The sequence below is a fragment of the Cygnus olor genome, chromosome 8 (assembly GCF_009769625.2).
Source record: "Cygnus olor isolate bCygOlo1 chromosome 8, bCygOlo1.pri.v2, whole genome shotgun sequence".
NCBI lineage: Eukaryota > Metazoa > Chordata > Aves > Anseriformes > Anatidae > Cygnus > Cygnus olor.
The window spans coordinates 30751302-30770865 of record NC_049176.1 but is presented as its reverse complement, the minus strand read 5'-3'; the positions used below and the strand labels follow the sequence as shown (position 1 = coordinate 30770865).

At 40.1% G+C, this 19564-nt stretch overlaps 1 protein-coding gene and 1 long non-coding RNA gene across 2 annotated transcripts in view; one reads left to right on the top strand and one right to left on the bottom strand.

Annotated features, from left to right (window-relative positions):
* The first annotated feature begins 1368 nt into the window (after positions 1–1368).
* On the top strand, positions 1369–6160 carry LOC121074151. The gene is made up of 3 exons (XR_005822172.1): positions 1369–1985; positions 2072–2939; positions 5570–6160. It is a non-coding gene; the product is annotated as an uncharacterized LOC121074151 (long non-coding RNA).
* A 4528-nt stretch (positions 6161–10688) lies between these two features.
* The window catches only part of CACHD1 (cache domain containing 1), a 103108-nt gene continuing 94232 nt past the window's right edge, over positions 10689–19564 (bottom strand). Inside the window, exons 20-27 of the mRNA XM_040565754.1 lie at positions 19369–19529; positions 18927–19013; positions 18603–18719; positions 17484–17635; positions 17095–17256; positions 16044–16121; positions 15012–15113; positions 10689–12368 (exon numbers count right to left, since the gene is read on the bottom strand). Of these exons, the coding sequence (XP_040421688.1) occupies positions 12130–12368; positions 15012–15113; positions 16044–16121; positions 17095–17256; positions 17484–17635; positions 18603–18719; positions 18927–19013; positions 19369–19529 (1098 nt within the window). The 3' untranslated portion in view covers positions 10689–12129. The remainder of the gene's footprint in view (positions 12369–15011; positions 15114–16043; positions 16122–17094; positions 17257–17483; positions 17636–18602; positions 18720–18926; positions 19014–19368; positions 19530–19564) is intronic.

Below are 19564 nucleotides of genomic sequence, written 5' to 3'. Positions count from 1 at the left end.
GCCGTGGTGACAGGGGCAGCCCGAGGAGACAGAGGCCAAGGCCTGGACAGCAGACCTGGCACAAAGGGGCTCGTCCCTGCCTCCACGGGGTTCATCACCCCGCAAGGGATCGTGTCCACAAAGTCCCCCTGCTGCTACCTTCCTTCAATACAACTCTGCCTTCCACACCGAACTGCAGGGCAACAACAAAATAAAGCAGATGGTGGACGGGCCCGAATTCTCCATCAGCGGGTAGAGGGTTAGCGGGCACGCTAGCCCAAGATGATCTCGTTCTAATTTTGTTCTTCATCAGAAACATACCAAACAAATTACAAAACATCCAAATGGGTAAACCAAACCCTGGGTGCTGCGCTTGTGGCAAAAGTCACCCTCTTGCGGCAAGGCACACTGTAACGAGGGCCGGGCAGGCACAGAGACAGCAGTGCTCATGCAAAGAAGAGAAGGGCAACACCCCTCCTGAAGGAAAGTAGTTCTGGAGGTCACTCTAAAAGAAGGTTTGCCTTCTACGAAGCCTCCATCTTTAAAAGCAGTTCATGGTTTTCATTGGTGCATCAAAAAAAGTGTTCTCTTGGAAACCTAATTTCTCCATAACAACTTGCAATGCCATTTACAATGCAATAAATTTAGCTGTTTAACGTTGTCATCATAGCTATAAATGAATGAAGAATAATTTAAATAGTTGTATCCATTTTTAGATACGAGCCTGACCACAAAGAGCAAAAGAAAATCTCCAAACCTGAAAATCCAAACTGAAAAACAGTAGTCTTAAAAAGGAAATTGGAAACACACTTTGAGTTAAAATGGGTATACGTGAACACATCCTTATCAGAGAAGAATTTCATCCAGAATTAGATTTTCCTAAGTTTGAAGTGCCATTTTACAGACTGGATTACCAGCTACAGGAAACAAAAACTTGGCAAATACCAATAGTGATTTTAGAAATTTGCTTTGGTCCAAACCAAAGCTTGCAAGTTAAGACTACAAAGCATATAGGACCTTCATTACTTTTAAAAATTAATTTTCAAACTACTGAGCAATCAACACTCAAGGTACTTTTTTTTTCTTTTGGTGTTGTTGCTGACAAAAAGAATGGTCAGAGCTAACAAGCTTCTGTCAAGAGTTTCCTTTTCCCTGATTTCTTTAAACAGGTAGTGTTCCTCTTAAACATCTGCATTATGTTTAACCAATTGTTGGAAATCCAAATTATGAAGGACAGTTATAAACAGTTCGTGTATTTATCATGGAAACGTTTTAGAGCTGCCAGATTCAGTCTGTCTGAACAACATTAGCTTAGCCTTCATACTTAAACCACACAACAGGAAAAAATATTTTAACACATTATTAGTGTGAGAGCTGATCTAGAGAATCAAGTGAGGCCGATGAGTATAAGCTGAAGTATAGGTTTCTTATGCCTATGGATGTATGAATTATTAATAGTACTACCACTATAAAATTACCCTTGCAAAAGATTAAAAAAAGAGAAAGTAATGACTGAAAAGACTGTTAGTAAGTATTTACAAATTGATTTTCAGGTCAAGCTCTGAAATTAAAGAAGTAATACTGTCTTCTCAAAACATTTCCAAGTCGTATCGTAAATTATGTGATATAAATTGTCGAATCACTTTGCTAAGAATACTGCAACACGTAACTACCTCCTCAGAAATAACTGCCAGATTAAGCAACCAGAGTATAAATTATAGTTCTGCTCAAACATTATACAGCTTAGTGAAGCTAAAGAGTAATTAATTATCCCATTAATTTTTGAATGTGGGCACACTGAATCACCTGTGCTTTACTGATAATTAATCCTACCTGTAGTGATTACCTTCTCAAAAGTTGTCTTTTTTTTTTTTTTTTTTTGATAGGCTGCAGGTGTACCTGAATACAAGTCAAAAGTGCATTGCTAAAAGTATTTCAGAAGTTAATAGTTCTAATGGCAAAAATAAACCTACTGCACTATTAGTTCTAAATAGCTCCAGAGAAAAGTAAGCATTTTTCTTGCTTAGAGATATTTATTTAAAAGACTGTATTTTACAGCTAAAAATATTCACCTTTTTTCTTTCCCTTGCAGTGCTCACAGTTCATGCTGTATGCAGGCAGTTCGCATTGCACAGGTAGGCTACGGAACTGCCTGCACTACAAGGCAGCTACAAAGTGCTGCAGGACGAGAGCAGAAAAGTTTGAAGACGTTGCCGTTGTCCATGGAGATGGTCCATGAGAAGGGACAGGAAAGGAGGCCGTGCAGCACCTTATGTGACAACTCGAATCAGCTAAACATGCATCAGCAGCAACAAACAGTCTGACCCAAGAAAATATTCCTTTTTGAACCCAAATGTCATGCCTGTTTTGAACTACAATACACCATCCAACAGGTACCTGGAGAATTAAAATGTGATTTGATATAAAACAACAATCCAAGTAAGTAAAACACCCAAATCCTTTGGTGCCCTGACAGAGCACCTGTGGGTACATTAACACAATAGAGATGGTGCAAACCAACAGCTCGCCTCAGTTGAATCTCCACAGAAATATCAATGCATTAGATATGCAATTATCTTATTTCACAAGTTAATATTCTGCCCTCGGGAATCCTCCCATTTCACCATATAGTTTCTGCCAGAAGTTCCAAAAGACCAGGTGGGTGTCACAGGTTTCTGTCCCCTGAGCGGATTTTGGCCACTACCTCTTCAGATCAGCCATTGTGGCTCTCAGCTTTGTTCTTTGTAACTGCCAGCAGAGAAAAACTGCAAGCTTTACCAGTCCTTGCTAACCATTGCCATGAGAACTGACACAGTTTAGGGAACCCTCTCATGCGCCTCTGTACTGCTGCATCCGCAGGACCGAGAAACCTCTTCAGGAGGGTGGTGCTGAGCAACCCACGATGAAGTGCAAGCGGTAAGAGTCTCCACCAATACAGCTGTACTCAGCAGAGGATGCACGTATGTATTTTCCTTAAAGAATTTCCTGCTGTTGATTACAGATCATCCATCTATATGTATGCAAATGGTTGTATGAGTATAGTTACTTTATGTTGCTTTCAAAACAATACCCTACATGTTGTTTTGCACTCTAAAACTCTTCAGTTTGCTAATGAACTTCCATTTGGTTTCAAATTTGCTGCATAAGCAAAAAACACTTAAATACTGGAAAAGTAGAGTGATCTGCAAGTGTAACATTGGTTGCTAGCTTGATGCTATTAGAGATAAACCACTTTGCAGTAATTTATTTGTAGCTCACTAAATTCCTTGTTTATTAAGAATAGTGTACCTTTCCACAGGAGTTGCTTTTGTAGCTCTTCTAAGCTGAAAATTAACTTACCCATGCTTTTACAGCTTTTAAGAAATACAAGCCTATTATTTATTTATTTAAGGGACGAGAGCATTAAAAGAGAATTGTGGCACAAACATCCTTTCTGAATTACGGATGTATTCAGGTGTAAGCGTCCATGTTCAAATGTACAAACAGGTTCAGATCTCTGCAGATAAAATAAAAGCCAAAGTTTTAGCGTCTGCTAGGTTCTCAAGTATGGGGTATCCTGGGAATGCATCTGTAAGCTCTTTAGGAAGTTGGTTTCTTATACGAAAGAGAAATACAAACAGTCTTCTAAAACCTGAAACAATTTGAATCATTTTCCTGCAACAAGGGTCTGGAATCCATCAGTTGCTGCAAATTGCAGCGTCCATTAAAATCCACGATTGCTAGCACCACTTCACATGAGCAAAGTGTAAACAATGCTGTTCTCTCTAGTCCGTACTACCCCCACTGTTTCAAATCTCTAGATAGTCCTTTTGTTTCATCAGGAAACTACAATTTTGAAACCCAAAGATGTAGATTTGAGTGTCAACAATATTAATTAGTTCAGCCATGATCACATAGGCACTCAATCAACATGTTCATCTTACATCTGAGTTACTTCCAACGCATACCAGAGGTGCCACAAGGAGTTCCTTTCACCCTTTTACTAAAAAATTTGAATACACTCAGCGTTCTCAGTGTATCATTGTCACACAGTAACTGTGTGGTTCATTAGGCAACAAATGAAATTTCTTATCAAATTACCAAGCTAGCACAGCACAGCAAGCAACCGATACCGTCAGTACTGTGATGAAGCAAAAACTTCACCACACCCCTCTGCAGCTGCAGCATCATTTTGAGCTTTGCTTGTATCGTCTGTACAATTAATTCACCAGTTAACCATTAGAGTAACTCAGCATGTCTAGACTGCAATTTTGTTGAGACCAGTATTATGACACGGTCAGTCTTCCCAATTAGCTGCTAAGCTCATTTTAATACCAGAGGTATTTCGAATAAAGTTTAGTTCTCCGAGCACTTAGGAATTGCAGTAATACAGGATCAGACTTCAGGTCCATCAAATCACAACTCACCAGCTGTGACAATCTCTTGTCTAAGAGATGCCAGATGGGCAACAGATTGCCTCAGAGATCACAGCAGCCACATGCTTCATTCAGAGATGCAGACAACAAACAAGTATTTTCAGTTTGCTTGCACTCCTCTCAGGGTGCCTTGTCTGTACCACATGGAGCTCACACGTTCAGAGGAATTTGTCAGGTATTGCAGTGTATGACCAAAAATGGGATGTTTCTGAACTCCTGAAACATTCTTCCACACAGACACAAAAACACGCCGAGTAACTTTGCCTGCAGCTGAACATTTTCTTTTTAAGTGGGACTTGGTAGCTATTAAACTTGGTAATAACACTGCTCCTAAGTGCGTTAGGAATGATGGATTAAGTCAGTAACAGAACTGGTTAGCAACATCTCAGTTTCCATTCTGTAACAGTGGTCTGCAAATAAACAGTAAAGATAAAAGAAGTAAGAACTATAACTTATAAAGCGAGTAACTGTTCCGAGGAAACCATTACACTGAAGGGGAGTGTAATGGGCTATTTTCGGAATCATGGTCTTTGCAGTAGAATTTATAACCTTTGTTGCTTCATGCGTATCATTAGCAAATCACCGTGAAGGTTATATTTAAAGATAGTAAAAGCATAGTAAAACTCAAAATAAGCCACAAAACAAATCCAGCTTCTTGTATAATAACTGAGAATGAAAGACAGTAAGATCAAGCAACTGTTAGTCCAGTCCTCTTCCATAAATGGCCCTGAAGGCTGGAACCTCTGCAATACCTCCTCCTAAAACAACTCTCCTCCTGCTTTAAATCACCACTCTCGCCTTCATAGGCTTTATTTTTCCTCATTCAGACTCAATTTCAAATTTAACTCATTGACAGAAAGTATATTTTGACAATTTTAGTATAAAAAAATAGGTGATGTTCTTTGGGTTTCTAGTAAAAGCAGGTACAACCCACCGAGCATCCATTCCTGGAGTGTTTGTATGGGCTGACCTGTTGATATGCTACAAATCGTAGTTTGGAATCATTCTGCTTCAGCTTCTCCGTAAGTGCCTGTTTTCTAGGAACCAGAAACAAATGCTGATAATTCACAGGAAAACATGAAATTATTTCACATTAAAAAATAGCGCAATCCTAATACCGAATTAAAGCATTTACTAGTGTAAATCAGTTCATCTCCATACCATCTCTTTTACAGCCCCTACAGACCTGGCTAATTATAAACTTGAAGAAAATCTTCGAGATGAATGACTGAATTGCTGGTATGTATTGAGAGTGAAACGGGCATCATATGAGCCATTTGTTTTGATGTGGTAAAGCAGCCAGAGATTTATCCCTGCTAGTAGAGGTTGGAGACTTGAAACACCACCACAATATTTTGTCCTGAAAAATGCTGCAACTTGTTAAATATGGAAAACTGGCATGGGGGACATAACGCAAGCTACACTTTCCTAACGTGTTCTTAAAAAATTTATGAGAGTTTAAAGTGTTCTGCCATTCAGTTATAAAAAGGTTTCCATAGAAACTGTCATGCAACATGACTTTTTGCTATAAACACACCGAAGTGTCAAACTAACTTCTACATGTTTATTCTGCTTTCATGGGGAGCAAAAAAAAACCCATCCGCTTTCTGTTATCTAGGTTCCCTGGCAGGGGTTGGAACAGTAACATGTTTTGGCTTGCTTAGAGAGATTTCCTCAGTTAAGCTGCAAATGAAATAAACACACTTAGAGAGGTTAATATTATTTTGCAGGGATTATCTAGTTTAATTAATCAGCATTTAATCTCTCCCAGTTGCGTGTGATTTACATACTGTGTACCAAGAGAACTGATATCTGAAGCAAATTAAATGTTGAAAACTGTCAGAAAGTTGGAAAACTGAAAATAAGTATACTAAAACTATCTGACCAAGGTCCCAGTTTCCTGCTGTTCTCAGTGCCAACCTATCTCAGTGCCTGATTTTTTATTACCTCTAGGTGTGGCAGAAGAGTTTTAAAATTAGTAAAACCACCAATGTTGACCAAACTGGAAATATTTAGCAGTCTAATCTAAGGCCAGCCCATTGTTCAACGGGTGTGATGCTGCCTGCGCTTAAAGAGCAGAGCCTGCCAGTTTTATAAGAGCTTTTGTATGGCACGGCGATACCTCTTTCTTCACATTTTTTCATGCAGACATGCCGCTTGTAAAAAGAGCTGGCTTGATGGTCTTGGAGACTGAGGTTACTCACTTTAGTGGCGGAGCAGCTGTTGTACTCATGCCCTCACACTTCGCTGCCAGGTGCAGGGTGCGGTAGAAAGGCTCCTGGACTATGCTTTTTGGCCAACAGTTTCCCTTCCTTGCTATCATTATTTTTGTTCCATTAGTGGTAATAACAGTGGAGAGCCGTTCTTCAGACACTGCTCCAAGAAGCTGGTGGTTTTGCCAGTGTCAACTATAAAAACGTAAAATAAAAACAAAACAAAACATAATGGTAACTGCTGGCTCCCAACTTCTGAGAGCAGCGCCATTTACTGCTACCACTGATGAAGCCAGCCCAGGAATAAAAAGTTAATTTTTTTCCACAGAACTTAGATGAGGCCATTACGATTTGTCTTTGAGCTGAAGGTAAAAGTTCCAGACCTTATGAATATTCAGCCTGACACCAAATTTGTACTTGTCCGCTCAGGCTGTCAGTATTGCTAACTGCTATCAACTGTCACTTTCTGATGGGCATAAAATTGCCTTGGTTAAAACAGAGCAGATCTTATCATTGAAGGAAACTCTTCCTTTTGTACTTTGGATGCTTTTTTCCCCCTGAATATACTACTGGATCAACTAGTCACTGAAAAATCTCAGTTGAAGTTTGCAGAAGAGGTAGAAGAGGTTTACCCTGTGCCTGGTGCAGGCCTGCTATGCAAAGTGAGTAAGTCACTTTGGGAAACTGCTGTTCACATCGTGCTGGATATGCTCTAAATTCCTGCTAATTCAGGCTCCTTTGAGTTCCCAGGCAGAGGTTTTGTGTACCCCAGCCTCAAAAAGCACCATCCGAAGCAGGCAGTGTAAATCGTGCAGGGGCAGGGAAGCATCAGGCTCTTCTACTGGCAGCAATTCTGCGCAAGCACTGGCCAACATACCAGTTATGTTTGGCACTTTGCTAACGAGGCAGGGTTTGGAGGACTTCACTCTTGGACTTAAGTGTCTGAATTCCACTGTAGCCTTGGCTTCAGGAACACAAGCCCTTCTGGGCCAAGGTCCTTCCGTGACTCAGTTCAGAGCACATCAAGGAAACAAAATAATTACATCTCATCACAGAGACACTCTGCAAATAAGTAGTATGAAATACTCTGACATTTATATTATTTTTTCATAGTTAGGATCAATGGCAAAGGGAACATTGTACAGAAAAACAACCCAACAGTTACTGAATTAACTGCTGTAGGGATTAATATTCCAAACATCACCGAATGACAGAAGAGTTGAAAGCTCAGTGCAGGCTCCTTTGAAAATCCCAGCCATAGCTGGGATTCTTTTTTTGGAAAACAAATGAAATTGATATGTAAGAGCTCCAAATGCTGCAAACTAATCTTTATACTTGCACACAGCCTTTTGGATTACCTGCACTCTCTTAACTTGACCCAGGACTTTCGCACCCTATTTTCTCCCCTCCTCCCTGTTTGGTGCCAGCTGTGCAATAAATTCTACTCTGACAAATATACTTTCCCTCCTCATCACCATTTCTGGGTTACTTTACAGAATAAAGTCTTTGAAAGCTAGAGATCTCATTTTGACCAGTTATAGTCATAACTACTGCCCATGTGAACATCTGATGAATTCTTTCCTGTCCTCTCTCATTGCAAAGGGCAAGGGTAAAGATAATACTTCATGGTGTAAGTGGCCTTATAAGTGTTCATGAGCCAAATGTAACATACTCTTCTTTCCAAATCACATTTTTATCAAGGCAATAATGTAAACAAATTAAAAAAAGAGTCTCAATTCATTTAGAAGCAGCGTATTCTGAACACGTGAACAGCTTCCATCTCTATGCAGGCTAGCTGGTTTTGCGGATGGATGACCTGCTAGTTACATATAGGAAAAGTCGATACACTTCAGTGCTCCCAGACTGAAAGCATTAAGTCTATTTATCTCTAGTGAATGCAAACCAAAGACAAAACTCATTGTAATCTCAGAAAAAAAATTCAAAATAACTTCCTGGAAGAATGGAAGAAAACATACAGGAAAATAAGACAATTAAGTTTCAGAAATGAAACAAGTAACAAACTGATGGCCATGATATCTACCAGTTATAGGTAAGGAAGATACAGGATACAAATCCATGTCAGGCAAATAACTGCTCATTTTGTTCCTCAGTCAACACAATAATTATGGGGAGGGAAGGCCATGGCAGCAACGCCTGCAATAAAACTGGTAGTGCTATCATGCAGCTTCTTAGAAACCTTGACTACGTCAACGAACAGCAGTGTCTTTATCAACATTAAATGTATTCCTGCCGTAACAAGGTTAGCTGTCAGCATTTGAATTTGTGATCTGACACACCTCTAGATGTGTATTTTTTCCTTAATTATTCCTCAATAGCAACAGCTTCGTCTCTTCTCATTACCTCAAGCGTAAGCAAGGCTGTCCAGACCCCATGAATCAGGAACAGTTTTGTATGTCCTAGAACAAAAGCGATGAAACAACGATGAGATGCGGCTCATAAAAAAATAAAGATAAAATAAAAAGCAAGATAAAGGCAAAGGGCTTTTGATGGCTTGGACTTCTTGATAGCTGTTCAAAGAGCAACGTTATATAACACTTAGATATATTTCTAGCAAGGCTGCAAAGAGCACTGCACACACTTTATACCCAGCACATAATTCTAACACAACCACCAAAATCTCTCCACTGAAACAGTATTTTAGTCAAGGAAGTAATTAATTAGGGTTTGCTTGTATTTTAAGAAAGGTATTTTGACCTATTGTCTTCTACACTTTATGTACTTATTTTCATATTACTTTCTAACATTTTGAACTACTGTGATTTCTCACACTTAAAAAAAGAAGTACAGAATATGCCCGTGTGGCTGGGTATGGACATTGCAAGGTTAATAATGCATTCAATACAATCTAGAGAACACTCTTGTTTAATTAGAGAGGGACTCAATGATTTGTTTTGCACTACAAACATGCTCCATAACTTACCTGGTATAAATTAAGACTGACATCAGAGCAGGCAGGCAAGTGCAGATCTAGCCAGAGGTGCACTTTTCTTTATTTTTTGTTAATATTGTATTATATGCAAGGGAACAATTTTAATGTTGCTTGCCCTAAGAAAACTATGACCAGGGAGCAAATACTTAATTTCAAGAACTTGAGCAGCACAGTGAGATTCCTTCACATGTAGATGGACAAGATAAAATTTAAATTCTGTTTTACAAGTCGGTAACTTCCAGGGACACTGTCACGTAGCAACGACTTTTGGCTGAAAGCCCTCTACTGTTACATTAACAGATTCAAGCAAATAAAGTCCTGGCTAGAACTTCAAATTTCATCTACCTCTGAACTTTAATGCAATCACCTTCATGAGTGCTGCAGGACTAGGACACATCAACAAAGCATCTTGCTTGGTGTTTTACACAAACTCCTATTAAACTTACATATAGTTCAACAGTTTCCACACTGAAAGCTATTTTCCCGTCATGCTTACAAATTTTGCCTCTTGGCTGTGCATGTTTTTGTTTGGTCAAGCAGTGACATTAAGATAATTCATTTTCTTTTAAAGTCAAACCTGAAAAAACAACCAGTTTGTGCACTGCCCAACAGCCAGTGTCATTTTGGATTCAAAATTAGAGATTCTAGCAAGTTGGGTCTACAGATTGAACCATAAACTGTTATAGGACATCAGATTCAGCCCTTCGAAAACATAAAATGGTGCTTAATAGATTTGTACAGCTGTCTCATCAGCAAAAAAAACCAACCAAATGAAACAAAAAAAAACACGCAACCCCCTCTTACACAAAACACAACAGAATGACAAATCCAATGCAACTGACTTTTCAGTAACACACAAGAAAAAATAAACGTTTATCTTTGGTGAGCCTACAGAGTCACTGACCACTTCAAAATTGTTCACTTCCCAAACAATAACCAACAGGCTAAAACAAGAAAAAACTTTAAATCACACATCAATACTGTCATTTATATGTACAGCTTAGATCTTTCAAGATAGCTGATAAAACCAAGAGGAACGTGATCAAATGCTTCATTCCTACTACAGCACTCATTCAGCCAGAAAATTAAAGGAAATTGAGACCGAATAATTTCAGTCTAGCCAGTTATCCACAGAACTATACGTTATATACAGTTTATTTCACTAGAGATTTTAAATTTATACATAGTATAAAGGGGTATCCTGATATCACACATATAGTTATTTTACCGTAATGTTTAAGAACCATTTTTTTTTTACATAATACAGTATTAAGTACCATATTAATTAAAACAAGTGATTTAAAAAAACTACATATAAATGGATGTTTATCATATGCACAGTGCAAGAATGTTTTTATATCACTGTAATCACAAAATGTGAATCTAAAGTACAACACTGTGATTTAAAACTAATTTATAATTATGATGCCCTGTGTTGTAGACAGACTGATTAATCTTTGTTTGAATTACCAAGCAATGTTAAATTCCAGACAAACAGCAGCAGCTTATAATTATGATTTCAAAAAGATACCTTCCACAGTAACCCAAGTTGTACAAAACACTGGTTTATCCCTACTTCTGATCCTGACAGTTTCCTAAAGAAACACAAAAATGGCACAGATTTCATTTGGAATTCTCCAGTAACCAATGCTAAATAAACCCTTTATTACTTCCAAAAAGGAAACCTTTAAGGATGACCAAAGAGGTTAAGATGGAGAGATTTATGGGCAGAATTCTCAGAATTTTAGTAACAAAGTACAGGATTTCTCCTCTGCAAATAGGAAGAAAATACTGTAATGTAAATCCGGTTGTAAAATTAACAGAAAACAATTGTGGAGAAGAAAGCATTCATAATGTAAACACGTCAGAGACTACTTCTTCATTTTCCCTTTTGCAGAGTGGGGCAGTGGATGAATATCAGCTAATAAGAAACAGACGTCTTCCTCAGAAGAACCACTTCAGCATCAGAGAATATATGTGGTAGTTGTTGAAAATTGCTAACATGTTTTCTCCTCTCCCTCCCCCCAAAGTTTCAAGTTCAATAAATAGTAGAAAAATAATCCTTTACTTAAAAATCTTGAGATGCATTGTCCCAGGTTCCATACAGCAATTGTCTGAGCAACAAACTTTCGACAAGCAAAAAAACTGCAGAGAACCCGACAGGCTTTTCCCCCGCCCTCTCTGTCTGGCACCTTTTTAGTCTTCAGCTGCAGAGTTTTCTGCTCTTCCAGTTAAGGAAACCAAATCATCTCTGGCTCTTTTAAGCTCTCTCTTCTCTTGGCTCAGCATAACAGGGCTTCCAAAGCTTCAGCTGCTGTATAAACTTGCATCCCTGTTTTTGGAGGTCTAATGTGCCTCCTGCTCCATTTTATTAAATGTTATGGCAGGTCCATTCATCAAGCACATTTCCCTTCCAGTTCTGAGCCAACCTTACATTTATAAAAATGTAAAGCTTTATGCCTAACAATTTACTCAGGAAGTTAGCTAAATTGTTCCTGGTAAAAAGCACAGAACAAAGCTGCCCAGTGCTGCATGGATCGTTGTTCACAAGTTTTCTTTCTTTTGTTGTTCATTAGCATTCTGCATCCACAGTGTGTACCGTGACTGCAGCCTGTAAATGGTGGCTGTGGTGAAGAGTTGGGTGGTGCAACCGGTAGTGGTGAAACTTGTGACTCAACAGGGCAGCTGTTTGAGGTGGGGTATCCAGGTCTAAGTCTTCATCATGGTTTCCAACATCAACACCAGCTGACAACGGATCGTTGTTGCATGGAGGATTTTCACTGTCTTCCTGAGGACTCATAGTGCTGTAGCCTGGAACATAAAACAGCAGGGATGAGAATTAAAAGCAGACTAAAAGGTCAACATCCACAGTGCTGACTGCCACGTCCTGCATGGAATCAGGCACAGCTGGTGCTTTATAGAGAATAAAAAAGTAGCTGCCTCAATTAAAAGAAAACAATGCAAAAACTCACCTTCTCCTGTAATTACAAAATGCATCCCTTTTCCTGTCACGTTTGGAACCTAGCGCCTGTACAACACCTAGCAGCAAGACCAATTGTGCATTCAACAGTTTGTTATGGTAGAATTGCTAGCACTGAATTTAAAAACAAAACCTAGTAGAAGGGGTTTTTGGGTGTGGGGTGGGGATGGTATCTTTTAAGATATTACTTGGATTTTACAAACTGAAAAGAATTAAGTGGGCTCTACTACCACTACCTCTGTTACTATCAAACTGCAACTTTCCTAGTAAGGAAAAGTACTGAAAGTAGCAAAACTTACTCAGATCATCTCATCATATTATATTTAATCACAACGTTGTATTTTTAAAAGTGAAAGAACACTTGTCACCTATTAGTGGTCTATTTGCAAACACCAAACCCGTTTTCAATGCTGGTGATCTTCCCACACAGTTGAAGAAATCTACTGAATCCACATGGAAGTGTTTCACACAGTCCCATTAAGCCAAATAGTTCTGACTCTTCCAGATAAGCATGCACACACAGCATAATTGACTTGAGGCTCTTCCTTGGCTAAAATAACCTGCTACCAAAGTCTGAGAAGTTAAAACAAAAACAAACCAGATCAGCCAGATCACGTTTGTGAGTAACGAGGCAGTGCATTCATAGGGTTATCCTAGGGAAATTACATCACTAGAGAGTTAGCTAACAGCTAGCTGTTGCAAGACAAGATTGTGCTTTCTCAGTGAGAAAGCCATCTTGTAACAGGTCCCTTGGACCTGCCCCTTTCTTTTGAAGCAGGTGCTAGTAGTTGCTATGAGGTTTGGATTTACCACTAAAACCAGCTGTTACCACTCAAAACCAGTTTGCAGTGTCCCCAACAAAAACAGCTCAGTATTTCTAAATGCAGAAACGCAAACAGAAGTTTTCTTCTTTGAAGATCTTGCTTTAATTAGAACAATAATCCTTCCGAGAAAACTTTGGCTAAGAGCTGAACAACTCCTAGTGCTTCTGAGCATGTCAAGTTTTCAGCCTGAGACACCTAGAAGCAGCGTGTTAAGAAATATCAGGCTAAGTAGCCGAAGTTGGTTCTCACTTCGATGAGTCACCATCCCTGGAGGTGGTCTTCAAGAAACACGTAGATTTAGAACTTAGTAGCATGGTTTGGTGGTAGACTTTAGCACTAGGTTAAAGGTTGGATGATCTTAGAGGTCTTTTCCAACCTGAACAATTCTACGATTCCATGGTCTGAGTCATGGCTTCTAGTTGGCAGAGAAGAACTGGGGGAGAAGACTGGGCAGAAGACTTCAGCCTCTGAAGAAGATTACAGAGGCTAAAAACAGAAGTGCACATTCCGGAGACAGGTAGACAGTAACCCTGCTAACCCTCACATGTTAACGAGGGAAGATGGCAAGGATTTGCTGGGACTACAAGAAATGGAGCAAAAGGAGCATTAGTCTAGCAAATCTGTCTCAGCGCAGGTAATCAGACCCCAAATCCCAGATAATGCCTCCTAGAGCAAGATTGTCTCTCAGACATCTGTTCATTCACACTGCACGGTTTTGGCACTGAGATTTCCTGTCCATCAGTAATTCCATTAGTGCAACCACTGTCTTAAAATTGAACAGGTCTTCCAGACAATTGACACCCACTATGGCAGGCTGTTGTCTGTAGCAGACTGCCCTAACTGCCCTTCTCTTAAATTCTGTTAAGCTCTCCTCATGAGTCAACAGCACAACACCCTTCTAACTGCTTTTAAGACTTAAGTAGCCTCAGGGCATGAGAGAGGTATTAAAATTCTCTGAACCTAAACAGTACGTATGTGCATGTGTGTGGAACAACCACACAAGGCTGAACACCCTTCTAACTGCTACCCATGTACACAGTTAATATTGATATTTGCTTAACAGTGACATAAGGTGATGATCAATGGTGATGATATTGACTGAATGTGCAACAGAAAGGCTAAGGAGGCACCCGAGTCACTGACCTCTAATCCATGCTTTTTTTACCCTAACAAATGCAGGCATCCAGCACGTTGCTGGAATTTTATGAAAGACATGCATGTCCCATCGAAGACAAAAAGCAGTAGAGATGCTGACTTAATTGCAAGGGATTTGTTTCTCTCACTGAGTAGGAGAGGTTTATTATCTCAACTGAACATCTAGATTGTTACGGTCAGCAGTGGAAAACCAGTGTGGTAAATGTAGCAACATTTCTGTTAGTCTGAATTCTGGTCACCCAGTGAAGCTAGCAGAACCCAAGGACCAGACAGGGAGACCACAGCATTTAGCTGCTCTCACACGACCGCTCTGACAAAAACAGCTCCTTCGCCGGACAGCATCATTTGATGAAGAGTGTCAAAACTGTTTAACTGAAGCAATAACGTGCAAGGTGGTTTTTGGGGTTTTTTTGGCAGCCTTATCTGCAACATGCTAGACATCTGAATAACCACAATCATTAACCTGTAATTAGGATGGTGATTTTAAGGTATTACCGTGGTCGCTCTCTGTTCCCGATCGACCCCAGTATCGGCGTCTGCGTTCTGGGCTGTGGGCGTGCCGCTCTATTACCGCTGCGATGAACCGAGTGTTACTGACTGGGGGAGAAAAAGAAATGGAACTGACTTTTATGAGAGTGCTTTTACTGAATTTTATCAGTGGGACAAATCAGGCACAGTGAAACAGGCTTTCTGCAAGCTAACTCTACTCAAATACTACTATTAAGACTAAATTAAGACTGTCAAGTGACAGAGGACTAGAAGTAAAGAGATGGTATCTAAATATGGGATAGATCAAGATCCAAACTCATCCACCTCATCAACTTGAAAGAATTTACAGTATTAACTTATCCATGCTAAAGAAAGGACTTGGAAAAACAGTAGATGCAAGCCATGAAGCTCAGGTATGCTTATTTTTCCAATCTGTAAGTGTTGACAGAGTTTCAAATCTTAGGTGCTGTTTTAGTGTGGGATCAGAGGCAGGGATCTGGTCTGAATCTGGAGCTCTCCCAAAATTTCGGTACACCTGTGACATTTTACAATATAGCAGCATTACATTCAAAGTGCCACTTTTACTGACAAAGAAGAACAAGCACCCCAAATTCAATGCAAGTAAGATTTACTGACACATTTGTTGAAGGTAAATGCTAGACTTGGCCTCTCCTTGCCAAGGCTGAACAAAGGTAGCAGCTTTGCATACCTTTTGCATATTGTCACAATTGTAATTTCTAAGCTGCAGCTCAGCTGCTGTTGGAAATGGTCATGATTGGGGGGGGGGGGGGGGGGGGGGGGGAAGAGAAAAACTTCCTCCACACAGTTGAGATTATAATCTTTTAAAAATAAAAAATGCAATTTTTCAGCATGAGACTGTAAGTACTCTGGAAGTTACAACTTAAGTTAAAACATTGTCCAGTCATTTTCTACTGCTAATCAGCACGGAGTTTCCTTTTTTAATAATTCTAGCTTATTAAGAAAACAAATCGTTCATTTACTTTAATATTTTTGACAGAGAATTGATTTGGTACTTACTGATTCCTCTGTCTTCATGGCTGTCATCGTCTCTCTCGTCCCTATCATTTTCCAGGTTCGACATACGCACTGACATTTCTACACACCATTACAAACAGAAAAATGCAACTGTTAAGAGAAAAATTTTGGATCATCTTACTAATGGCTGTTACCCTGGTTTTATAGTGGAATCACTTTGTATTACTGCTTGAAGAGATGCAGCTTGGTGTGCTCTGTTTCCAAGACTGATGGGGCATAGGGATACCACGAAAATGATACACGCCACATCCCTGAACGGAACAGGCTTTATAGAAAGAGAACTGATTCAAAATGCAGACAGGGTAATCAAATCTACAGGTGATTAGCACCAATCACACTTTCCCTTCTGTAACTTTCTAATCACCATCACTCCTCAACAGCATTTTCTCCCAAATACAGTTTTGTCTCTCAGACTTCAGTGCTTCTGTCACAAAAATATCCTCTCATCACAAGTTTATAAGGGCTCCGTGACTCCAGAAAAGCTTCCATGCCCTGCCCAGGCAGCCACAGAAGAAAGGATTTTGCTCTGTTTTGCCTCTTTGATGTCTGTGATCAAGAACATCACGTGGAACAGAAGCAGGGATACAAGTAAAACAACAAACATGTCCCAAACAGCCCAAGCAGAAGGGGTGTGAAAACTAATACTCCCAAAATCATCACTCCAGTGCAGAAATAAACATAGATGACCAGCATGCTATGACAAGGCCCCCAAAGCTGTGAACTTGGGCTTATCATTTTAGCTCTGGAAAAATCATAACTTCAGCTTCCTGATAGGAAATGCTTTTGAGTTTTTCGGGCAGACTTTCCTCTGGAGGCAGCAGGTTGGACTACACCCAGAAGAGGGCAGCAATACACAAGCACCCTGGACATGACCTTTTACAGAGGCTGGCAAGAGAGAAATAAAATGGTATGAAGCACTGAGGGGAGAAAAAAAAAACAAGGAAAGTTTTTTTTCCTGCATGCGTTTTTGTTGCTGTTGTTTTCAGCTTTTAATTCCCATAACTACTACTTCTCTCAACAGTTATCAGCTCACCCTGTGCAGCCAAAGGTGACATGTGCTGGTGACTCCTCCGATGTATCTGGTGGCGATAGGCGTATACTGCTAGGACAAGCACCATAATGCAGCCCATAATGCCTCCAGCCACTGGCCCAACTGGTGCACTTTTTATCATGTTCAGAGTGATGACCTCATCTCCTAAATCAAAAGGTACAAAATATAGGGGGGAAAAAAACATAAGTGTTCTGCAGAAAGGTTTAAATCAACATCTCTAATGACTAGAGATGGAATCGGGTGATCTTTAAGGTCCCTTCCAACCCAAACCATTCTATGATTCTATTAATTCAAAGCATGCTCTGACATTGAAAGCTTAATGCTATCGAATGAAAAGAGTTAATGTAGCGACTGTTCAGAAAGACAGTTACCTATTGCGCCCAGGTCATCCACATACGGGCTCTTGGCTCCCACAATGCCACCAAAGCATTCCTTCTGCGGGGCACAATAGGACTTATCCAGATGGGTCTTCCCATCACTGTCTACCATACACCACTCACAGTCCAAGACACCAAAGCAATCCCTGAAAGTTAAGAACAAAAGAAAACAACATGTACTGCCAAGTCCAGAACTTTTCATTTGACACAGCTCAGCCTATTTTAGAATCATGAGACAAAGGGAGGCCAAAGTCATCTGTAAACTCTCACATTATGTAACATATGGCCACAAAAACTTCTCACTAAAATGGTCAGCTAGAACAAGGTAAGTCATACGGGGGAGCTGTATCTTGAGCTTCCAAGCCTGTTTGATTTGTGTTTTTTTTCCTCCCTCCCTCGCATTGAGCAAAGGGAGAACTTCCTATTTGTAACTCCTCCAATAAGACACTTCTCAGCATAGTGAAGTCTGACTACAGCTCCACCCCTTTTCTGCAATCCTTTGGAAGACAGAAGAAAGGATTTGGAAAAGTCTGGTCAGAGCATGATGTGTTCTAGCAATCTCAGTTCCCTAGAGACCACTCAAAACTGGCAAAAACTAAATAAGCCCTCAAGCATCTCCACAAAATGCCAAGAGTAGAAGAGAGACACAGGAAGCTGACAGGCAGCTAACATTGCTAGCATGTTCCAAAGTCACCACTGTTAATGTATTGTCTCCTTTCTGTGAACACTTCAGTCCACATGTTCCTCCAGAAGGCAGACAAACATAGCAGTACTATCTGTTTTGCTAAAAAGAAGAATTTGTCCTTTCAACAGCAAATGTTGTACTTGCACAATCCTCAGTTCTTCATAGAGTCATGAAGTGTGACTGGAAAGCCATTTGTTTGTTATTAACGGTGTTATGTGACTCAGACAGAAATAGTGAGGTCTTGTGTTCCTGCACTACAACATAATGTCATCATTGGTGTTTGCTATAATATCTCATTCTGGTATCATATTTCCCTTTTTTTTTTCTTCCTTCAAACCGTGTAAGGAGGAGCTATTTTCACTTAAAGGAATAATATTAATTATTTCAAGAACACCATGTATCTTCAGAAAGGGAGAACTGCACTTTACCCGCTCTCTGTCCTCTGATTGCACTGAGTGTTAATGCACTGCGGGAGAGCATCCTGGAGGCTTGGATCGATCGCTGTGAAAGTCATTGGCTCCTGATGTACTTCACAACTAGGATTCCTATATTGGGGCAAAAAGTAAAGCCTTGTAACGTAAGAAGTGGTCAAGTAACAATCCATGAAAAACATCATTTTACCTACTACATTGTCATTTGCTTAAATATACTAAAAAGTACTGTATGTTCTCTCCCGTACCACCTGCTAGTTGCATGAACAAACGCTCATTTTTGTTAACTTCTGTCCCATGAGACAGGACATTTGTCCTCACCTGCTTTCGGCGTTGGTGAGGTTGCCAGTACACTCGTTTACCTCCAGAGGGCACTCGCACGGGCACTCGCATTCGTTCTGCTCCATTCTTCAGAGGCAGAAAACAAAAACAATGCATCAGGCGGCTCGCGAATTTTAACCCCACCGTGCAGCTGCAGAGGGACTGCTCACCAGTGAGAAAGCTGTCCAGCATCCCTTCTTCTCTCACCCCCTCTTATGACCATGGCAAGAACAAACTACTCTTAATATAGTGACACTATGGATTAAAGGAATGCTAAACCACCATGACCCCTACAAGCAGCATGAGTAAATTAACTGGTTTTCTCTTTAGTTTTGCACTGCACATTTTCGTTTAGCTTATAAAATAAACACGTTTTAAAAAGCTTTTTATAAACTTTACAAAATGCCTCGACTAGCCCACTCATATCAGATCTCCAGCTGACCTGTGGCAGTTCAGACAGAGCCTGTCCACCATGCTGCAGGCACAGAAAGCAAGCGAGTCGCAGGTCTCGTTGACGATTCCCACAAAGGCATTGGTGCCCGGTATCCTTGTGAGCCTGTACTTGGAGCAGTGACTGCCATGGACAAGGTTTGTCAGATCTCCCTAGGGAAAAAAAAAAAAAAAAAAAGCTGCATTAA